At 43.4% G+C, this 19,135-nt stretch overlaps 1 protein-coding gene and 1 long non-coding RNA gene across 2 annotated transcripts in view; one reads left to right on the top strand and one right to left on the bottom strand.

Annotated features, from left to right (window-relative positions):
- Nucleotides 1–10,586: 10,586 nt before the first annotated feature.
- The window catches only part of LOC101871346 (potassium voltage-gated channel subfamily KQT member 1-like), a 465,763-nt gene continuing 457,214 nt past the window's right edge, over nt 10,587–19,135 (bottom strand). Inside the window, exon 16 of the mRNA XM_005148017.3 lies at nt 10,587–11,853. Within this exon, the coding sequence (XP_005148074.2) occupies nt 11,695–11,853 (159 nt within the window). The 3' untranslated portion in view covers nt 10,587–11,694. The remainder of the gene's footprint in view (nt 11,854–19,135) is intronic.
- On the top strand, nt 16,178–17,811 carry LOC117436176 (uncharacterized). Its single transcript, XR_004549610.1, has 2 exons — nt 16,178–16,622; nt 17,656–17,811. It is a non-coding gene; the product is annotated as an uncharacterized lncRNA (long non-coding RNA).

Below are 19,135 nucleotides of genomic sequence, written 5' to 3'. Positions count from 1 at the left end.
CATTGTACCTATATTTAGTAGCAGCCAGTTCATGTCTCATAGAACTTGTGGTCTGCATAGACAAGACTGATAAAACAAATATGGGGTAGGAATTGCTGTTATTCCTGCTTTATGGATGGGAAGTGAGGGTTAAAGATTGCAGAAGCATTTTCAAAGTCACATAGTGATATTGGATATTTATTTCCCATGCATTTTAAAGGGAACTGGACGTACAGATGCCTTAGTTGTGTTGAAAGGCTCAGCCAAACACAGGCATCCCAGTTTTGGCGGGATGTTGGGAAGTCTGTGATGGATGTGTAATTAGTTTAGATCTAGACATTCCAGGCCAGTCTGCTATGCCAAGAACATCCATTTTTGGAGAGAGTTTGCCTCAAGTTAAGGCTGCAGATTTCTGACCTATGGACAATTGTTGTTGTCAATGTATGGATATAAAAACAAACAGGTTGAACACAGAGTGAGGGGGAAATGGGAACCCACAGAACCTTGATTACTTTGCAACTTCCTTTGTCTTTGGTGTATGTGGCTGCCCCTTCTTTTCTTTTATGGAAGCCACTTGAAACCCACCATGGCTTGACTGCATTGCAACTGGATACCTAAGCTGGTTAGCTGTACAGAATGCTTCTAAGTGAAGTTTGGCAGCTGTGCACGGAGCATCCAGGGCCATAGAAACCTAACCTGTCACAGAAATTTCCAGGCCAATGACAACCACCATGTCTTGGAAAGAGACCAACAAAGCAGAGAAAAGAGCTTGGAAAATTTGAAAGGGTTCAGAAAAAAGGCTCACCAACCGATCTGAAGTCTAGGAAATGTGTCTTACATTCAGTCATCAGGAGCTCCATGTGTTTGCTCAAGGGAAGATTGAGAAGTGATTTAGTAGAAACTTCTACATGGGCAGTGACTTTTGAAAAGCAATGGTGATTGTCTGACCGCTCCCTGGAAGTTTTTGTGACTGAAAATTGCCCCTGGACAAATTTGTGCACAAAATTTGTTTTGAGAAAGAATAATGTCACTGCTAGGACAGCAGATTCACCACCACTGAAAGGTTTGAAAGCAAACATGAAGCTTTCCTCAAAGCTGTGGCTTTAGCCAGGCAGAAGTGTTCAGTTTGATCCAGGAGTTACTTTGTGAGGAGCAAAGGACAGTGCTGTGTAAGAGTCAGGCAAAATGGTCACTGCACTTTTTAAACTCACAAGCTGGGAGAGTCAAACAGAAAAAGAACTTTATCAGATACTGCTTTAAAAATTCCTGTAGTATTTCTTTAAGGTTGCATATTTCTTGTCTTCATACAGAAGGCTCCTTGGATTGGAGCGCTTGCAGTATCCTGCAAATTTATTAGCCAGACATTTCAGGCTAATGAAATCAGTCAACGTAATGGATACAACACATACCTAAATATAATCAAATTAAGAATGCAGACTCTCTCCTAACTTTGGATGAGATCTGGAGAGGCCTCAAACAGGATTGTCTAATGTATTCGAGGTCACCGCAGGGCCCGATTGTCAGAAGCACTTAATGTGTGGCCATTGCTCTTGTACTATTTGTGTCCCAGCACAGGTCAACACTCCCTGTACTGTGCTGTTTGGGAAAGGTGCCCTCATTCTTGCTCTTGAGCCCTCAAAAAAACAGTCCCGTGATTTGCAGGTGCTCTTTCCCAATGGGATTCAGCACAAGTTTTACAACTTAAATCTGCCAGTACTGAGCTTGCTTTTACTTGCAATTCCACATTTGAAATACTAGGTATTTAAAGACTCAACTGATTTCTAGTTCTAGCTTGAATGGAAGTTTGTTTATATATGAATATTAACACCCCCTCCCAAACAGACATAAATAACCACGTAATAATAATAATAATAATAACAAAAGTCTAAGGTAGCAAAAATAGGGGATCAGATGCACTAGCAAAAATAATTAATTACACTGATTTGTGAATACAGAGCAACTGAACTGCTCTTTTACCCTGCATTTCACTGCTCAAAATGCTCTCTGTCTTTAGTGGACAACCCCTCAATCCTATACAAACAAAAAAGACTGTAACTTGTCCTCTTAATGCCTTTATTTGGGGTCATCTGGAAGATAGGAGCACAGAGGTTTACTGCAGCGGGAGCGGGAGAAGAGCCCCAGCATCCCTCAGAATAGCCATTCAGCCCCCATGAGTATCGCAGGACAAGCAGGGATGCTGTGTGCCGTCAGCTGCTGGGTTCCCCTCCACTTGCCTCCTCCCCACCTGTTCCCAGGCCCCAATGCAAGTGTGAGATGGGATTTCAGTGAGTGGAGCACTGGGGGGGAGGGGGGGTGAGCTGGGAGGAAGGGGGGTCTGACACATCCAGGATGAAATGTCCAGGTGCAGGGTTAGGGAACAAAGAAATAAGCAACAAAGAAGGAAAAGGAGAGGAAAGGCTGGCGCGCGCACGCACGCGGGTCAATAAAAAGTGTAATGCATCTTTCTTTAATTAAATCCCACCCTTGGATCCACTGGGCAGCCCCGACCTCTGCTCCTCTCGGGTTTGTTGACTGGCACAGCTGTTAGTAAATCACCTGCTGGTGCGGCTCTCCGGGGCTTTAAAGGTCATCTGTCAGCGGCTGCTGGGCAGAGATAAAGAAGAAAAACAGAACCAAAAGTCTAAAAACAACAGAAAAAAAGCACTTTTTGAAAGCAAAGCCGCTCGAGCACTCTGCGTCCAGACTTCCCACTGTTTACCTGGGGGTGAGGGGCTTTTTATTCATCCAGTTCCCCCCCTACTCTTTTGTATGTGTTTTTCCAATATAATCCTTTTGTTTCAAGCTTTTCTTTCCCGCAGGAGAATCTGTAACCCTGTTGCAACAGCACTGCTGAGTCCCTGCTGTGGGAGGGGGTGATGCCGCTTGGGCTGGGAGGGAGCAGGGGATCCCCTGCCCTCACACCCCTGTCCCCACTGCTCTGCTCCTGGCACTCAGCAGCGTGCCACAGCATGGCTGGGTGTGCAGGATGGTGGTGGTGGGAAGGACACTGCGCATTTCCCCCTCTTCCTGGGGTTTGACTGCTAAAAGCTGCAGTCAGGAAAGGCACAGAGGATGCCCCCATGTCTCCCACTTCACTTGCAAGTTGTTTTTAAGCTGAGGGGCTCTCCCTTGTTGATGCCCACCTGAGGTATGCTGAAGCTGTATTGGAGCCATGACCATGTCATATCCCCCACTGGATCCTGCCCCATGCCTTGACTTTCCAGCTTGACCTCCCTCCTTCTTCACCACTGTGGACTTGGCAGGTGATCGGGACTCTTGGTTGAACCTGCTCTGCTGGTCTTGCTTGAGCCCTGTGGGGCTGGGTCCTTGTTAGTGAGACCATGGGCTTTGCTGGCCTTGTTATCACCCTAAGCATCTCCCCTTCTCACATAGAGCAGCCAGCCCTCATACCCCCTGACTCCCTCCTCCAGGTTACTTTAGGAGAAGCCAGAAGAAGCTATGCAACCTCATTCTGCTGTTTCATTTCTAGCAATCCATGGCTCCAGGGCTGCAGTGCTTCTCCAAACTAGTCATGTAGATAAGGACTGCCTATTGAAGGCCAAACAAATGACCTCACCCAAATTGGAGAGAGGGTCGGGTGGAGGGGGAGCACATGGAGCAGCTCTGTTGCAGGACATGAAAGAGCATGATTGTCATAGGCAATTCCTTGCCACAAACCACTCCTTCAGCTGTCTATGCTTGAAAGGATAAGCTGTTTTTATGGCTGTTCAACAGTTCCACTGTCACCTTAATTCTCAGCTCTTGCAAAATGTTGTCAGTGAAAATTATGTTATTTTTTTACAAAGTGGGCAAGGTGCAGATAATTTGGGAGCTTTTTTCCCACCAGATAATTGCTGTCATATTTTCAATAACTTACCATTTTAATTCAGCACTGAGCACACAACAACCTTCTCAGACTTTGATCCCAAGTCAGGCAGAATGTGCAGGTTCTGTTGCAATTTCAATTTGTTTGCTTTGGGTTCATTAAACTCAAAGGGAAGCTTAGGGATCTGAGAACCCACTCAGAGACATGCCCTTTGCAAAACAGATCACAGTCACTGGGCACCTCCCATCATGTCTGTGTGTATTTCCAAACACATGCTTTTTCCATGGAATAAAAACTACTATCTGCCATTGTAATATATGGGTTTTGCAAGCCATTGGAAAATTTTTACACTAATTTAGAGCTCCAGCAAGGTTAGTGAAATTATGTCAATAACCTACCAACTGTTTATTCAGACACATGATAAGAGAGATAAAGCCAAATTAATCTGTTGTGCTAGTCCATTGACTCCTTTAGATTCACACCTGCACTGGATTTAGCCTGCTTTGACCACAGACCCATCAACTACATAACATGGTGGTCTATTGTGGTCTACATCTCTGCAGCAGTTTTCATTGTTGTCCCTAATACTCTTCCCTGTAAACCCCATGGAGAGGAATGACTGTAGGCTGTCAGCTTCAGCCCTTTCTAGACCTTGTTTGATGCTGAAATTTATTGCTATTTCTTTTCTAATGCAATAACTTTCCAAACTGGAACACTGGCTTAACTGGACTGTTGTGCAGGGAATAGCATAACACGCATGATAACAAAGAGGAGAAAAAGCATCAAGACAGTAGAAGGGATATACGTGGCTCTGAGGATGGAGACTGTGTTGGCCACTTACCGCACTCTGCTAGTCTCTGACCAAAGTAGTAGCCTCCTAGGAGTTGGCCAGTGGTGCTGGTGGAATCCAAGAGCGATGACACTCATGGTGTAGCCAAACTGAAGGATTTGGCGCAGTACTGATGTGTCACGGGAGCTTTCTCTAGCTCTTCTTGGCCTCCTGACCTGCTATCAAACAAAGGGAAACTTGTACTTACAATACCAACCATTTCAAGTAGAAAGGAGAAGAAAAATCAGTAGTTGGCAGAATCATTTGTTTAGCTTGGAAGAAATGAGCTGTTTAGTATTTCAGAAAGGGGAAAATTCGCAGCAAAGAAAACAAAAGGAAAGAGGACACTTCATCAGGCAACTGTTCTTCTGCTGTAGTAATAGTGCACAGATGATTTCCCTTTCCCCCATCAGCCCCTCCACCATATACACTAAGCTACTTGAAGCGCCTTACTAACTAGGTGTGGGATGGATCTATCTCTGCATCAGAAATGGTGAGAATTTCTCTCCATAAGATTGGACAGGTAGTTTTGAAAGGTGAATTTTGTTTCCCCCCTAAGGGTGAGGTAAGTCTCAGGGAAATGCACTGTTCTTGAGAATTCAGGTTCTTTGGTTAAACAAAGACAGACCTTTGTCAGTCTGATCAGACAGCCGAGCTACAGCAGCTACACTAATCACAGAGTCCAAAAACCCCCTTTCCTTCAGTGCTCACATCAAGCTGGTCCCTTCCATGCAGCTCCACCCACCCCAGGGGGGGATCAAGTAACATCATGAAGATGAGTTAAAATTCTGTTCACAGACCCACATGTACCAAATCCAAACCCTGAGACAAAAGAGTGCTCAGCCAGGAATCTGAGCAGAGACATTGTACTTTCATGGAGTCATTTGGGAGCCACTGTAAACCATAATAAGGGCTAACAAAACATAGTAAGTATTTTAGCAAAACAGCTCGTTGTAGGGAAGATGCTCTCTGCTGTTTTACTCTTTCATGTCTGACAGACAATGTTTACTGTATGATAGGGAGAGAGCATGTTCACATCCCCAGCATCAACTACATAGAATCCTAGAATAGTTAGGGTTGGAAAGGACCTTAAGATCATCTAGTTCCAACCCCCCTGCCACTAAACCATATCACCCAATATTCCAGAGCTTGGGGCACTCTGGAAGTCAGAAAAGCATGTGGTGTGCAGTGGGAAAAAGGATAATGACCATTAAAAGGAGATTCAAAAAGTTAGACTTTCTCTTTCTTTCAGTGTTTAATAATTCCAGCTACTTTTGACTGTCCTTGGCTCAGAAAAGGCATTGCTTTAACTAATAAAAGAGGTTCCTCTTCAGGCAGACTGAGAGGAATTCAAACTTTTTGTTATCATGGAGATAGAACAGTATCATCTTGTTTAATTTTGCTGGCTAGGCTCTGCTTGAACTAGAAATGATGCCTGAGGGAGATCTCCACCTAGACCCCTCACCAGGCTTTTCCTGGGCCATTACAATAATTTTGGCCTGTACTCCTTTGGGATACTAAATAATACAGTTTTGATGATAGAGATTCCTCACCTGATGGTATTTTAGTCCTTAAAACATGCTTTTCATTTTATACATGTTATTCAGACTGTTCAGAAGAATGCTGAATAAGACCTGCCATTTAGGGCTCCATGAGGTACAGCACATCCTAAATATATTTGAGTACAGACCCTTCAAGGCTTAGGTGTGAAACATCAGAAAGAAGAGAAAAGCTCTTGAGCTACTGTGAAAAGGCACCAGAAGAATCCCACTCATTCTCTGTAGCTAGTGAGCTGGGAACTGAGTCATGGCCATACAGAGGTGAAAGGGACATTCAGCACAGGCTCTGGTGATGCCAGGGCAAGGCCTTTTAGGGCCACTAAGTGGACCCACTTCTGACATGGACAGCTGTGGATGGGGAGTTTTTCTCACTTCTTACTCTCCAGAGACAGAGTGATCTAGATGAAGGAGCAGATTTCTGCTCTGTGACCTGTATTGGCTGTTTTGGGGGCACAGTTACCTTTTCTCAGGAATGAAAGCCCCCAGCTGATGAAAGCTGAACTTTTTATCTCCCTCATTGCTGCAGCCTTATCATATGTGGAACTTTAATCCCACACATCACTTCAGAAATATCATCATTAAAGATCTGGGTACACATTTTGAGATAAGATTTGTTCTTGATAATATTACTGACTGTGTAATTATGGAAATGAGAAAATAATCCCCTTAGGCTTTGTTGTAATGACTTCTGGGCATCTTGCATCATCACAGGCAGACAGCAGGCTTGAGGATAGCATGCATTATTAAAAGGAATGTGGAAAATCTTGTTTTGGTTGGTGTTGATGTCTCTAGTGAGGGAGGACACTATGTATCCTTACTGTGAAATTGGATCAGGTAGGAAAACATGCAAACTTTTTGAAAATAAATACCTAATCTTTACTTCATCTTCTGCACTCTTCTCTTTTGATGCATTGGCAAACTGCATTCCTGATGGCCACCCCTGCTGATACTGTGGCCTTGAGAGACCTTGGCTGCCTGGTCTGCCTCTGTTCTGAATCAAAAGACAGTGTGGGACCATTGCAGACCTGGCTGCACAGTGCAGATAACTTAATTGGACCATGTTAATTCATGGTGTTATTACTATTTTACTGATGCAAAAACTGTTGCTATAGGCATGAACTTACTCAATGTACTCTGGGCAGCATCTGGGTGTGTGATGTGTATGCTAAACTCCCATCATGGAGAAACTGATAGGATGAACATCAGTGCACTAATGTTAGTAGAAATGGAGATGAAAACACACAAATGGACTTCCCTGGGAATACTTTCTGTGATTTTGCCTCACATTAGAGCCACTGCTGAGAGGAACGCTTGAAATTACACCCTTTTTTACAAAAGATAGTAAGGATGATGCTGGATTCTGCTGACCACCTTACTGCTGAGTAAGATCATGAAACAGATCCCCCTGGAAGTTATGCTGAAGTATATATGGAAGACAAAGAGGTGATTAGATGCAGCCAACATGCCTTCACCATGGGCAAGTCATGCCTGGTTAATTTAATAGTTTTCTACAACAGAGTCACTTCATTACCTGGGAAAAAGCAACTGATGTCATCTATCTGGACTTCTGTAAAGCCTTTGATAGGCTCCCTCATAACATTCTTATCTCTAGCTTAGAGAGATATAGTTGGAATATTAGATGGATAAGGAACTGGCTGGGTGGCTGCATTCAAAGTGTTTCAGTTTAACAGTTCAATGTCAAGATGGAAACAAGTGACAAGTGATGTCCCTCAGGAGTCTTTCAATATATAAACGGGGCTTATAAGAAAGATAGGGACAGACTTTTTACCAGGGCCTGTAGTGATAGGGCAAGGATCAATGGTTTTAAGATGAAAGAGAATAGGTTTAGGTTGCATATAAGGAAGTTGTGGCTGTCTCATCCCTGGAAGCGTTCAAGGCTGGGTTAGACAGGGCTTTGAGCAACCTGGTCAAATGTAAGGTGTCCCTGCCCATGGCAGGGGATTGAAACTAGCTCATCTTTAAGGTCCTTTCCAACTCAAATCATCCTATGCTTCCATGATACTCACAATTTTCAGGAAGATAATGCACAGGCAGAAATCTTCAGGTAAATCCATGTAAAATTCTGCTCTTGTCTTTTTAATGAACCTAAAGACATCAGAGTTTTGGATGAAATGTCTGCTAACAATCTTCCAACCAGGATTCCACATAACTACTTAAATAAAAGCACATGTAAGAGTCAAACTTCCCTCTGCAGCTATGCTGCATTTTTATTCCCTGGAAGACTCCAGCCTGTCAGAGTAATCTCAGGCAAGTCAGGCAGTTGTGTCAAGGAAGTAAACTGTGGGAGCATATAATGTTAATGAAAAAATTAATTTCTTTCCAATCACATCCGAGAATTACGACAAGTTTCTCTTAGAAGGACTCTTCCAGAAGACGCTTTTCGTGGTATTTCATCCAACAAATCCATACTGCAGTTAACAAAGTTAGCAAAACCTGTTGTGGTTCCCCCAATGGTCTTTTGGTTCTGTTCCTTGACAGACTAGATAATCTCACGACTTCACAGGACTTGAGATTGCAAAGAGGACTCTTCAGGGTTTTGTATTTTCCTACAGCTCATCCCTATGCTTCTTCCTTGCTCTTTCCGTTTCGGTTTTGCTACATAAACAGTGACCTAGATCTGATGCTGTTACTGCCTGCTTAGTGGATCGACAGGCCTGACAAAACCACATTGAGTAAAAGTGAGTTCTTGTCTTGGGAAATCATACCTTGCTGATAGTGTGTGTTGGTAGGGAGGCACTCAAAACACTCATGATGTGCAAATGTATTAATATGCAGTTTGTTCACGATGTAAAACCATTGCTGCTCAGAAGAAGAGTCACATAGTATTACCAGATGGTTGCATCAATGCTATTCCTGGACACTTTCACCCCATGGCAATCAGAAAGATTTTACTAGATGAAAACTCTTGTCCTACCTGTAGCTGTGGAGATTTGCTTAACTAATGTGAAGCTGTGTTGCTTTCATTTTTTTTACCATTACTGCCATAGTGAAGATGGGTGTCTCACAGCAGTCCTCTTTCTTCCTCATTGCAATTTGCTTAGGCCACATCCTTATCTCTCCACTGTGGCAATAGCGATGCTTGTGGTCATGGGTTGATGGTGCTGCCTGGACACGCTGTATCACATTGCAGTGTTCCCAGTGGCCACCTGTAAAGCGGATGGATGGCCAACCCTGCTGGAGTTTCAAACCCTTGTGGCCTCACTGAAGACTTGCTGGGAAAACTTTGGCTTGTGTTTAAAAAGGACAAGTTCACACTCACACACACACTGGCACACATCCTTTTATCTAAAGGGACTTCTGCCTCTTTATCCTTTCCTCTCACCCACTCATTCGTTCTGACACTCTTCATAGCTGAGATCACTTGTGATTTATTTAACTGAATTTTCCGGGGAAGGGTGTTTTCCAGGCACTTCAGAATAGTAGGTGTTACTGTATGCGTAGTGCCTTAACACTTCTATAGAGACTCATCAGTAAGTAAAATACTGTTGCATTCTTCAGTTCACCAAACAGTGACTGTTCATACCCCTCACACAAGTATCTGCAGTGTACCAGAAGGAAGTTTCACCTAGTGTCAGCCACAGAAGTCCCTGAGCCCTTCTGCTGAAAGCAGTACTCCTCATCTGAACCTCTGTGGCAAAAGGATATCCAGGGAGATCTTTTACCTGAGGCTGATGAAGCTGTACCTTCCTTTGCTGTCCAGTTTCCCATTTAGCTCTCAGTGGCTGGAGTCAGTGAGGTTATATGAAGGACCACTGCAGAAGCTCAAGACCCTGACTGAAAGTGAGGAGCAGCTCAATGCTCTCTCAGGGATTATTTACCATTTTCCCATGTTACATGCTGTATTTGGTCATGTTCAGTAACTCTGTAGTAATCAGACAAGATGGAACGGTGGCTTGTCAGCTGATTTAATTAAAACCACACTGCTGGGTTGTTTTTTTTTTTTATTGCCTCTCACACATCATTACTATTCTGTCTAAGACGCGCCTGCAATCTAAAGATTGGAATCAGTCTCATTGTGCTCTTTCCAAGCTTGAATTCCCAGACACACAAACCTGGGAAAGAGTTTTAAAGGGACAGGTAGTAGTTAGAAACTAACTTGATTACATTGAAATGGACCACTTATTGGTCCAAAGAAATGCTTATTAAGGGACCAGTCTTTCAGGTTGCTTTTAAATGCAGTGCAGGCTTTGCTTCCATGGATATGAGTGGGAATAGAATATATTTAGGATTTCCCAGGCAGCAGGTCTTTGCTCTGCAGACTTATTTTCATTCAAATGGTTTGGTATGCAAATATATTAAAAAGACTTGAGTAAATAACACTACACCCTTTTTAGCTTGGTTTATTATTTACATATTTAGCAACAGTGTTGTATCATTCCTTTTCTGGAGTGGCAGGTAAGATCCATTTCACATATAGAGTGACAGTATATCAGCCAGCATCTGCACCCGACTTACAACCAGATTAAGAGGAAAAAAAGAGTATCTAGCATTTAAGATTATATACAGCAGTTTATTTAAACAGCTATTAACTTTCATCAACAGTGTGTGCATGTCTGTTTTCTTTAAGAAACCCTGCCATGCTCCGTCCCAGCTGCAGCCCTCCTGCAGAACCCTATTACTCAGTGACTTGAACGGAGCTTTACAGATATTTCACAGCCAATTTTCATACAGGTTTCTTTTGTTAGAATTAAGGTAACTGGAGTCAACAACTGCTGCTGAATGAAGGTAAAAGCTTGAGAACATTTTGCATAACAGTCATCAAAGTAGCTGATAGCTATTACAGTGTTCTTGTGCAGTAAGCCTACGCAGATACTATCTCCCTTGCCTGTCTGTTCCAACATGCATCTCATCTCATTTGCAACCCTTTGCTTTAATTAGCTGAAGTCTTTGCTTCAGTCTTTCATATGTCAACCAGCCTGTGTACACTTCCATATTTTTAATCAGTAGCCTGTTGTCTTTACTTTGTCATTCGCACTAGCATATAAATCTCCCCTCACTGCTTGGTAGAAGTCAAAACATGCTGCTTAATTTTCCTGTTCACTGATTTCCATTTGTTTCATCTTCAGATGCTGGCTCTTTTCCCCCTTTTGGGCATGCTGTGAGCATTAAACTTAGTGATTAAATGCCAAAAACAGTCCTTTTCCCCTTCTGAGACCAGGAATGGGTCATCCTAACACTTGGATGCTTACCTCAATAGCGTGCCCTGTGTGTGTGCAGTCAGCCTAAATGGGGCTGGCTGTGTGGGACCACTGTAGGCTGACAGGGGTTAGCTAAAGATGGCTAATAAAACAGGTGCAAAACTTATGTGGTGTCCTAGGGTCATGACTGGCTTCTCGCTGCTGCTTCTCTTTGCTTTATTTAATCTACTACAGCAGAATATTTCATTTCACCCATGACACAGCTGAATCCTGAGACACCAAGGCTTGAAAATAACTGGACATCGAAGAGCGAGAGGGTGACCTGTGGTTGTCCTCTGGCTTTCAGATATTCTGGCTTGCTGGGGGGGAAGATGAGGTTGTCTGCTGTAGCTGTCTGACAGGTGGGGTGGCTTGCCCTGACATCTGTGCCTGTGGTTGATCCCCCAGCTGAGCTTGGAGCGTGTTCAGGATATCATCCAGCTTCTGGTCCATCTGCAAGACCTGTTAAGGAATCAAAAAGCAGAAGAGCTGTCAAATGGCTGCACATGCTTCTGGTGAAAGGCATTCACTGTCCAGAAGCTCTGGATGGGTAAAATCTGGCAGGGAACACAGGCATCTGAAAACCAGCAGCTTCTCCCAGTGTTTTCTAGCCTGTTGCTCTAGAAAGATGGAAAGACACTATGCTGTCACAGGGAAGGGTACAAAGCCATGTGAAGTGGCTCATCTTGACAGGGCATTGGTGGCCTGAGGACTTGACCACTTGAGCCTGCTGTTTTGTCTCTCAGCTTTTTCCCAGGGTTGCCAGCTTCTTATGGTGATGACGCATCCTGCAAATGTCTGCCCTGAAACTCTCTTTCACTCTTTGGTTTATCGTGAGTGTTTTTTCCCACTACCTCTCCCAGTTCTTCACCACCCTTAGTTACAGGACATCATGCTTTCCACTTCTGTCTTGGGAAATGAAGCAGCTCCCCTCCCTTCACACTGTAAACAGTGCCTCAGTGATACATGTTACAGTCAGAGATTCTACCAGATATGGTGTTTATTCCCATGCATTGTTAGGAGGATAGCCTACTAAAAACCACATAATAATACCAATGACTACATTAAAAAACAAGAACAACCGTTCTATAGGAAGCTTGACATGCTAATCCCTCCTCTCAATTCTTTGTTTTCCAAATGAAATTTCTCAGGCACAGTCTCTAGGCAGAATTCTTTTCTAGTTATTATTTATTTAGCAGGGAAAGGCAAATCTGTATTTTTAAAGGGATGCTGCCCTCATACTTCCCTCTTTTGAAATTCTGGCCTTTTCTAAAAGTGCCAAACAGGCATTATCCTACTGCACTGTAGGCTTGCCTTCACTGCAAATGGCATCCCGCTCAGCTTAGCAACAGTCAGTGGGACAGGCTGGGGACTGTTGACTGCTCTAGTTTGCTCTAAAGGCAAAACTGTGGCCAGCATCTTGTAATCAACTGGGATCGCTTCTAATGATGCTTGAATACAATGCAGCTTTGTGTAATAGATGAGCCCAAAAAAAGTGAGCATTTTGAAGAACATTGGATGGTTCACTTTACAGTTATCTGCTGTGAAACTCTGAGCCTCTGAAAACTGTGATCTGTCCCAGTGGGTCTAATAAACTTTGATAGCAAACCTTTTAGAGTAGTATCAGATCTAAACTGAGCTTTCATTAAAAAGGGAAACAGAGAGAAAGGGAGAGAGAAGGATTCCAGCCTTTTTCTGTGCAAAGATAACTGGAAATAGCCATTGGCAGCAGTGACTGAAAGCTTAGCAGGCTGAGACTGCTTTAAAAACCAAGGCAAAGAAAATCACCTTATCCCCTTTCCCCTTTTCTCACTCCAAGTGTCGGCTTCCCTGGGGCCCCCTCAAACCTCAAGGTATCAGGAGCTTATTCACGTTATATCATTTTGGCAACCACTATTTTCTCCTGTATGCAACCTCTCTTACTTCATGGAGGGAGAGATGTGCTTGTCTCTCTTTCATTTCTATTTTCATGACTACTATCTTCTAGTAGAAAAGTCCCTCTCCCTGCCAGCCTGATCCCATGCTGCCAGTGGCAATTCTACCTTTTCCCATATATAGTGAGCTGCTGGGAGACAGTGGTTGATGCTGCTGTGGATGGTCTTTCTCTCTGGTATGGTCACCGACAGAAGCACTGATCGTGCTTTCATTCAGGCACCACAGCTACATGTTCTGCTCAGCATTAACTTGGTTGGGAGTCTGGAAGTCACTAGTGGTTTAAGGGTTAAGCAGCATTGAACTAATTTGAAAACCACAGCCTTTATTTTCTCCTTCATTCTTGAAAAGCCTGTTTGGCTATGCTGGTAATGACTCAACAGAATCTTTCTGAAGCAGAAAGGTAGCACAGAGCAGAAACTAAAGCAGAACTAATACATTTACAGTAGGGTAAAAAGAGGTGTAGGCAGGGAAATGGGATCAGGAAGATGAAAGATCTTTTGGGGCTTTCTTTTGTGAGGCTTTGTTGATTTTGATCTGCACGCTTGATGGTAGATAAGCTATGCCTGCATATTCCATATCATTTAAACTTGCTGCATTTCTCTGGATTTTGCCAACTCAGTGAAAGAATGTGACGGGGAATAATTTTATGCACTTTTCTTTCCAGGAGAAAAGGAGGGTGGAGAATGTAAATATTCATTTGTAAGGAGGGAAAATGAGAAATTCATACACAAGGGAGTACATTGCACTGTGCTTCTGTCACACCTTCCACATGAGGATCTGCAAATATTTCCTGAGCCTTAACAAATGAAGCTGCTCAGTTCTCTTGTGCCAACCATATACATGGGGAGGTTTTAATAATCATTTATGAGATTAGAAGCAGGACACTGCAAAATTAAGCAACCCATAAGAAGATGTGGTCAGTGGCAGATCTCTTCTAATCCTTAGCTTTGTATTTTATACACAGGCTTAAGCTACCACTTTCTGATTTTAGATGCTTTAAAATATGCCTTACTTTGAACATATAACCAGACTGGCAAAACTTTAGTCAGAAAGACAAATTCTTAAGTACCTTGTCAAATTGGAGCCTAGTAAAAAGGGGTCAAATTTGGAGGCTGGTTAACTGTGATTAAGGAGTGACAAAAGGCCTTCACCTTCTTGACTGAAGCCCATAGAATAACTTGCAGGGCTAGAAGACTTTTCACAGGGGTGAAGGGTTTTCAGAGCCCTGGTTTTGGGTTTCTCCAAAACCACCTTGCAGCTATTACTTTCCTTGAGCTGCTGGTTTTGGGTAACACACCCAGGCAAGCTCGTGGGCAAAGGGTTAAATTGTGCAGTGTGTTTTCCAGCTGAGTAAAGTGAGAAGCCATCCAGGGCTGGCCACAGAGCTTCCAGAGAGATGCGATACGGCCCTCGGTGGAGACAGGTGAGTTTGGCAGCTGTCCACGGGCAAACAGCAACAAAACGTCTGTTCTCCCTCATCACAAAGGCACTCCGGAGACGAGCTATAAAATTGTTAAAATGCCTTTATATCCTTTCAACTGCCCTGTAGAAAGGGGACTTGCAAAGGCAGTTTAAAATGTTACGCTGTTGTTATTGGGGCTATGAGGTGAGCTGAAGGAGTGTTGAAATGTGTGTTCATTTTAACATCTCCCTGTGAAAGGGGGCTGGACTCCATGGTGACATGCAGGGCTGTTAGACAAAGAACATGCCTTGCAGCCAACTCCAGGGAATTACAGCAAGCCATGAACTGGGTCACCCAACCTGTGGGACGCAGGGTGTCCCTTGCTCTTCACCTTGAGCACCAGGTTGGCTTTCAATACCTATGCACTGGTTGAGGCTGCTTTTGAGCCTCTGTTTCTGAAAGCTGGTGTCTCTAAATGCCTCTTTCTACCTCGGTGGGCTCCTGCTGCAGAAGTACCTTGTGGAGAAGGGGACCCTGGGAATGGCAGCAGTATGGAGGATGAGAGCTATTTTAGAGATCTGGGTTTTGATTATCAGAAATATACTTGCCTTGTGCATTTAAGAATTCATTACAGCTGGGGAGGAATAATACCATTTTGCTAGTGCCACAATGTTTCATTTTTGAGGAAGAAGAAATATTTTGGAAACATGATTTTAGGTCATTTAAATCCATTAAAGCCATTCCCCTTACTCCCCATTTTTAAAACTGAAGAGACTCCCTTTAACACTAGTTGAGGTGACCTGTCTAAGGCAAGCATTTAGATTGGGATATACTTTCTTCCTTGAGGAGACTGACACTAATATGCTGACACATGACTAAAGCAGTATAGATGTGGCGCTTAGGGATGTGGTTTAGTGGTGGACTTGATAGTGCTGCGTTTAATGGCTGGACTTGATGATCTTAAAGGTCTTTTCTAACCTATGTGATTTTATGATTCTGTGATTCTATGCTGTGGATTTGCCACATGCTGGACAGATTCCCAACTCCCCTGACAGCTTTTTCCGTGACATGTTTTGCACATGCACACCATAAACAAAATGCATGTGTGGAAAACTCAGTTGGAGTAGCCACATGGTCTCCCCCAAATCCTCTCACTTTAAGCCAGAAAAATCCTTCCTCGCAGGTTTTGCCTATCTTTTTGATATGAATTCTGGAGGCTGGGAAAGCCAGTGTCAATTATATGCACAACACACTGAGGTGAACTAGTTCCAGAGGAGTAGCAGAAGGGGAAGCTGGTCTGCTGGGGCACTGAAGTAAATCTGTAAACCCACAAACACGCTCATATGTTGCTAAGTGAGTGGAGCTTTGTATCAAAAGCTAAACCTCATAAATCATATCATGTTGCTGTCACCTCCTAAAGGCTCTGTGCTCTGTCTGCCTGTAGCTGTCCCATATGAACTCATCAAAATAGCTAAGCTGTACAGCCTTCATGCAGTTGTCTGCAACATATCTGGGCTGCTGGTACTGGGGATGCAGCGCAAAATGGAGGAAGGAGAAAAGACAGCCCCATTTGTGTTACCAATCATGGAGCAACAGCAAGTTCTGCTTTTGGTTAAGCTGGATTGACTTTGGCTTCCTCTTTGCATCACTCAAGTGGCGAAAACCATGAAGCTGTGCCCAGGATGTGGGCTCAGGGGTGGAGGACTGGAAGAGACACTGCACTGTTGAGCCTCATCCCCAGCTATCGGAACTGCTGTGTGATGGGTACTTTGGTTCTGAAAGCTCCACAAGGTATCCAGGCTTCATCTCCTCAACATGCAGCCCTCATCCCACAACAAACTGCAAACCTAGCACAGAAGACCAAGCGCCACCAACGCACAGTTGGCCACAGGAGGTGAGTAAGGTCATTACCAGAAGTCCCTTCTGCAAGGTGTTATGTGAGGTTTCCCATCTGACACTGCGAAGTCAACCACATCTGGGGCCAGAGTGCCATGATCATGCAAACATCCCAGTGCAGGGTTTCCAAACCACTAGAGTCTTCAGGACACCCCTTCTCTAGCAATAGCCCAACTCTGGGATCAAAGGCTTTCCATCATGTAGACATGTTCCCTGCCAAGACTCTACCATTTCCTCTGATTCCAGCCTTTGCTGCAGCTCCTGTCTCCTAAAGTAGCTAAAATGAAGAAGGAACCACTCACTGCAGCTCTAACTTATTTGAGGGCTCTAACACCAGCTGCTTGGAAAACTGTTTTCTGATGGATAGGATTTATTTTGTATGGAGAGAAAAGTCTGTGAACCTTTGCTTGCCCTGAGCTATTCTACTTTAATATACTTCTTTCTGAATATCCCCAACTTGTTATTTGTGATAGGTCACCTAAGGTCTAGTTCACAGGAGAAATTGGTATTAATTTAGTAAAATCAGATGTGATATAGTTGAACCAGTGCAATCCATTTTATGGATGCTTCCATTTCTGACTTGTGTAACATATTGATTTAGCTTAAGCTCGTTATCCAGAAATTCATGCCATTTTTTCATGTTGACCAGGTCTGTCACACGATTTTTCTTCTCATACCAGATGGTGGACTGATTTGATTAGATTCTGTAAAGCCTGTGTTTAGCTTTATACGCACATCTGGTCTTGTAGCTTCTCTCTGCCTACAGTTGCACCCAATTATTCAAACATACTAATTGCCTATAGTACAGTTTGAAGTCTGAATTGTTGATTTTAGGAATTGCTTTATTTTCTAGCACGTCCCTGTGTGGATTTAAAGCTGTTCAGAGGCTGCTGATTCTGGGAAGGGAAACGTTTTCTCCACAGCACAGAATGCAAAACTGCCTCCCTCTCACCTTGCTTATACCCTGTTAGAGAAATTTCACTGAGGTGAAATGCTGAAGCCACTAAAACTGGTTCTTTTTTCCTTTTCAGCATGGCCAGACTATGCTAATGTTGATGTAGCCTGCTGGCCACACCACTACAGAGACCACGACTAGCTTGGGGAAATCTCTCTTGTGCAAGGTGCAGCTCTATTGCAGCCTCTGTGAACCTGGTGCAATAAAGTGCTTATGGATGTGTTTGCTTGAAGCATGTGAAGAGTCTTGCTGAGTCCACCAAATATTTAAGTGCTCTGCTGGGCTGGAGCCAGAATGGTCGACAGTTTGCAAGGCTATACCTTTAGGATAAGCTTTTGGAGTCTTCTAAAGTACTCATATGTACATTTGCACAGAAATATATCTACACCACCATTTTTCAAATCTCTAAGGAGTGATAATTGGCTTCTGCCATAGTATCCTGCATGAAATGACTTTGGTGTTTATATTAGCAGAGAACTAGCAGTATGTATCTCCTCTTAAAAAGCCAACAACAACTACAAGAGGGCTTTGATGAACAGGCTCCCATTAACTGGCTGTTTTGGGGATGAGCTGTAACAGATCTGGAATTGGCCTCAATCCTAAAGCAATGCTGTATCCCAAAGAAAGGTTGCCAGGTGGCACGTACGCAGGGAAACATCTCATTGTGGTATGTCATGTCTCATAGCCAACTGCCAGCACTCCCTGCCCTAATGATGAACTGTGCAGCATCTTGCTTCATTCTGCTGAGGGTGCAAACACCATAGAAAGACCAGCTTCAGTCAGTGTGAGACTTTGCCACTAACCTCAAAGGTCAGGTAAACAGGTACATGAGTAGAAGTTACACAAAGCCCACCTCCGTGACAGCTTGCTGTTCTGTCAGACCCAGTTCTCCATGAACACCAAAAATACATAAACCGCCAGACTGTCTTGTTTGACTTATTCCATATACCCCTTAGCAGATATCGGTTGTTTGTTTTTGTTCCATGAAACTTATCTAGATAAGTCCACAATTTTCCAGGCCTTCCTTCCTTTACCCCAAACATCCCCACCCATTCTTAGGTCAGGTGTTACAACCTTTGATGGCCTAGAATACAGTAATATTTATTTTAAGTATAGGTTCATTTATTTTGTTTTCCATCTACCTTTCCTGTTAAAATGAAAACACAAAGGTCTATCCCTCTGCACTTTGTTCCTGGGGTATTTCCTGTTGGTACCATTTTGGTGAGCATTATATTTTTATATTTCCTATGTTGTACTAATGAAGCTCTGCAGTAAGACCCGTGCCTGTGATTGCTGCTTCTGGTGTAAGGAAGATATCATTTGCTTAACTGCTAAGCAACCCTCAAGAGTTCAGCCCTGGGTTTCTAAAGCAGGCCTGGTCAGCACACAGGTTATGTTATCAGTGTTACAGCTTCAGAGAAAGTGTGACTTTATTTTGTATTTAAAAAAATGAATTCCTAAGCTGATGATGTATCTGTGTATATTTTCCCACAGCAGCTTTGAAGTAAGCTGTCCAGTTTCAGACACATTTGCCAAAGAGACAAAGTCATTACAGA

Source organism: Melopsittacus undulatus, chromosome 5 (genome assembly GCF_012275295.1).
Source record: "Melopsittacus undulatus isolate bMelUnd1 chromosome 5, bMelUnd1.mat.Z, whole genome shotgun sequence".
NCBI classification, from domain to species: Eukaryota; Metazoa; Chordata; class Aves; order Psittaciformes; family Psittaculidae; genus Melopsittacus; species Melopsittacus undulatus.
The sequence above is the reverse complement of the archived record's forward strand: the minus strand, read 5'-3'. Positions and strand labels throughout refer to the sequence as shown.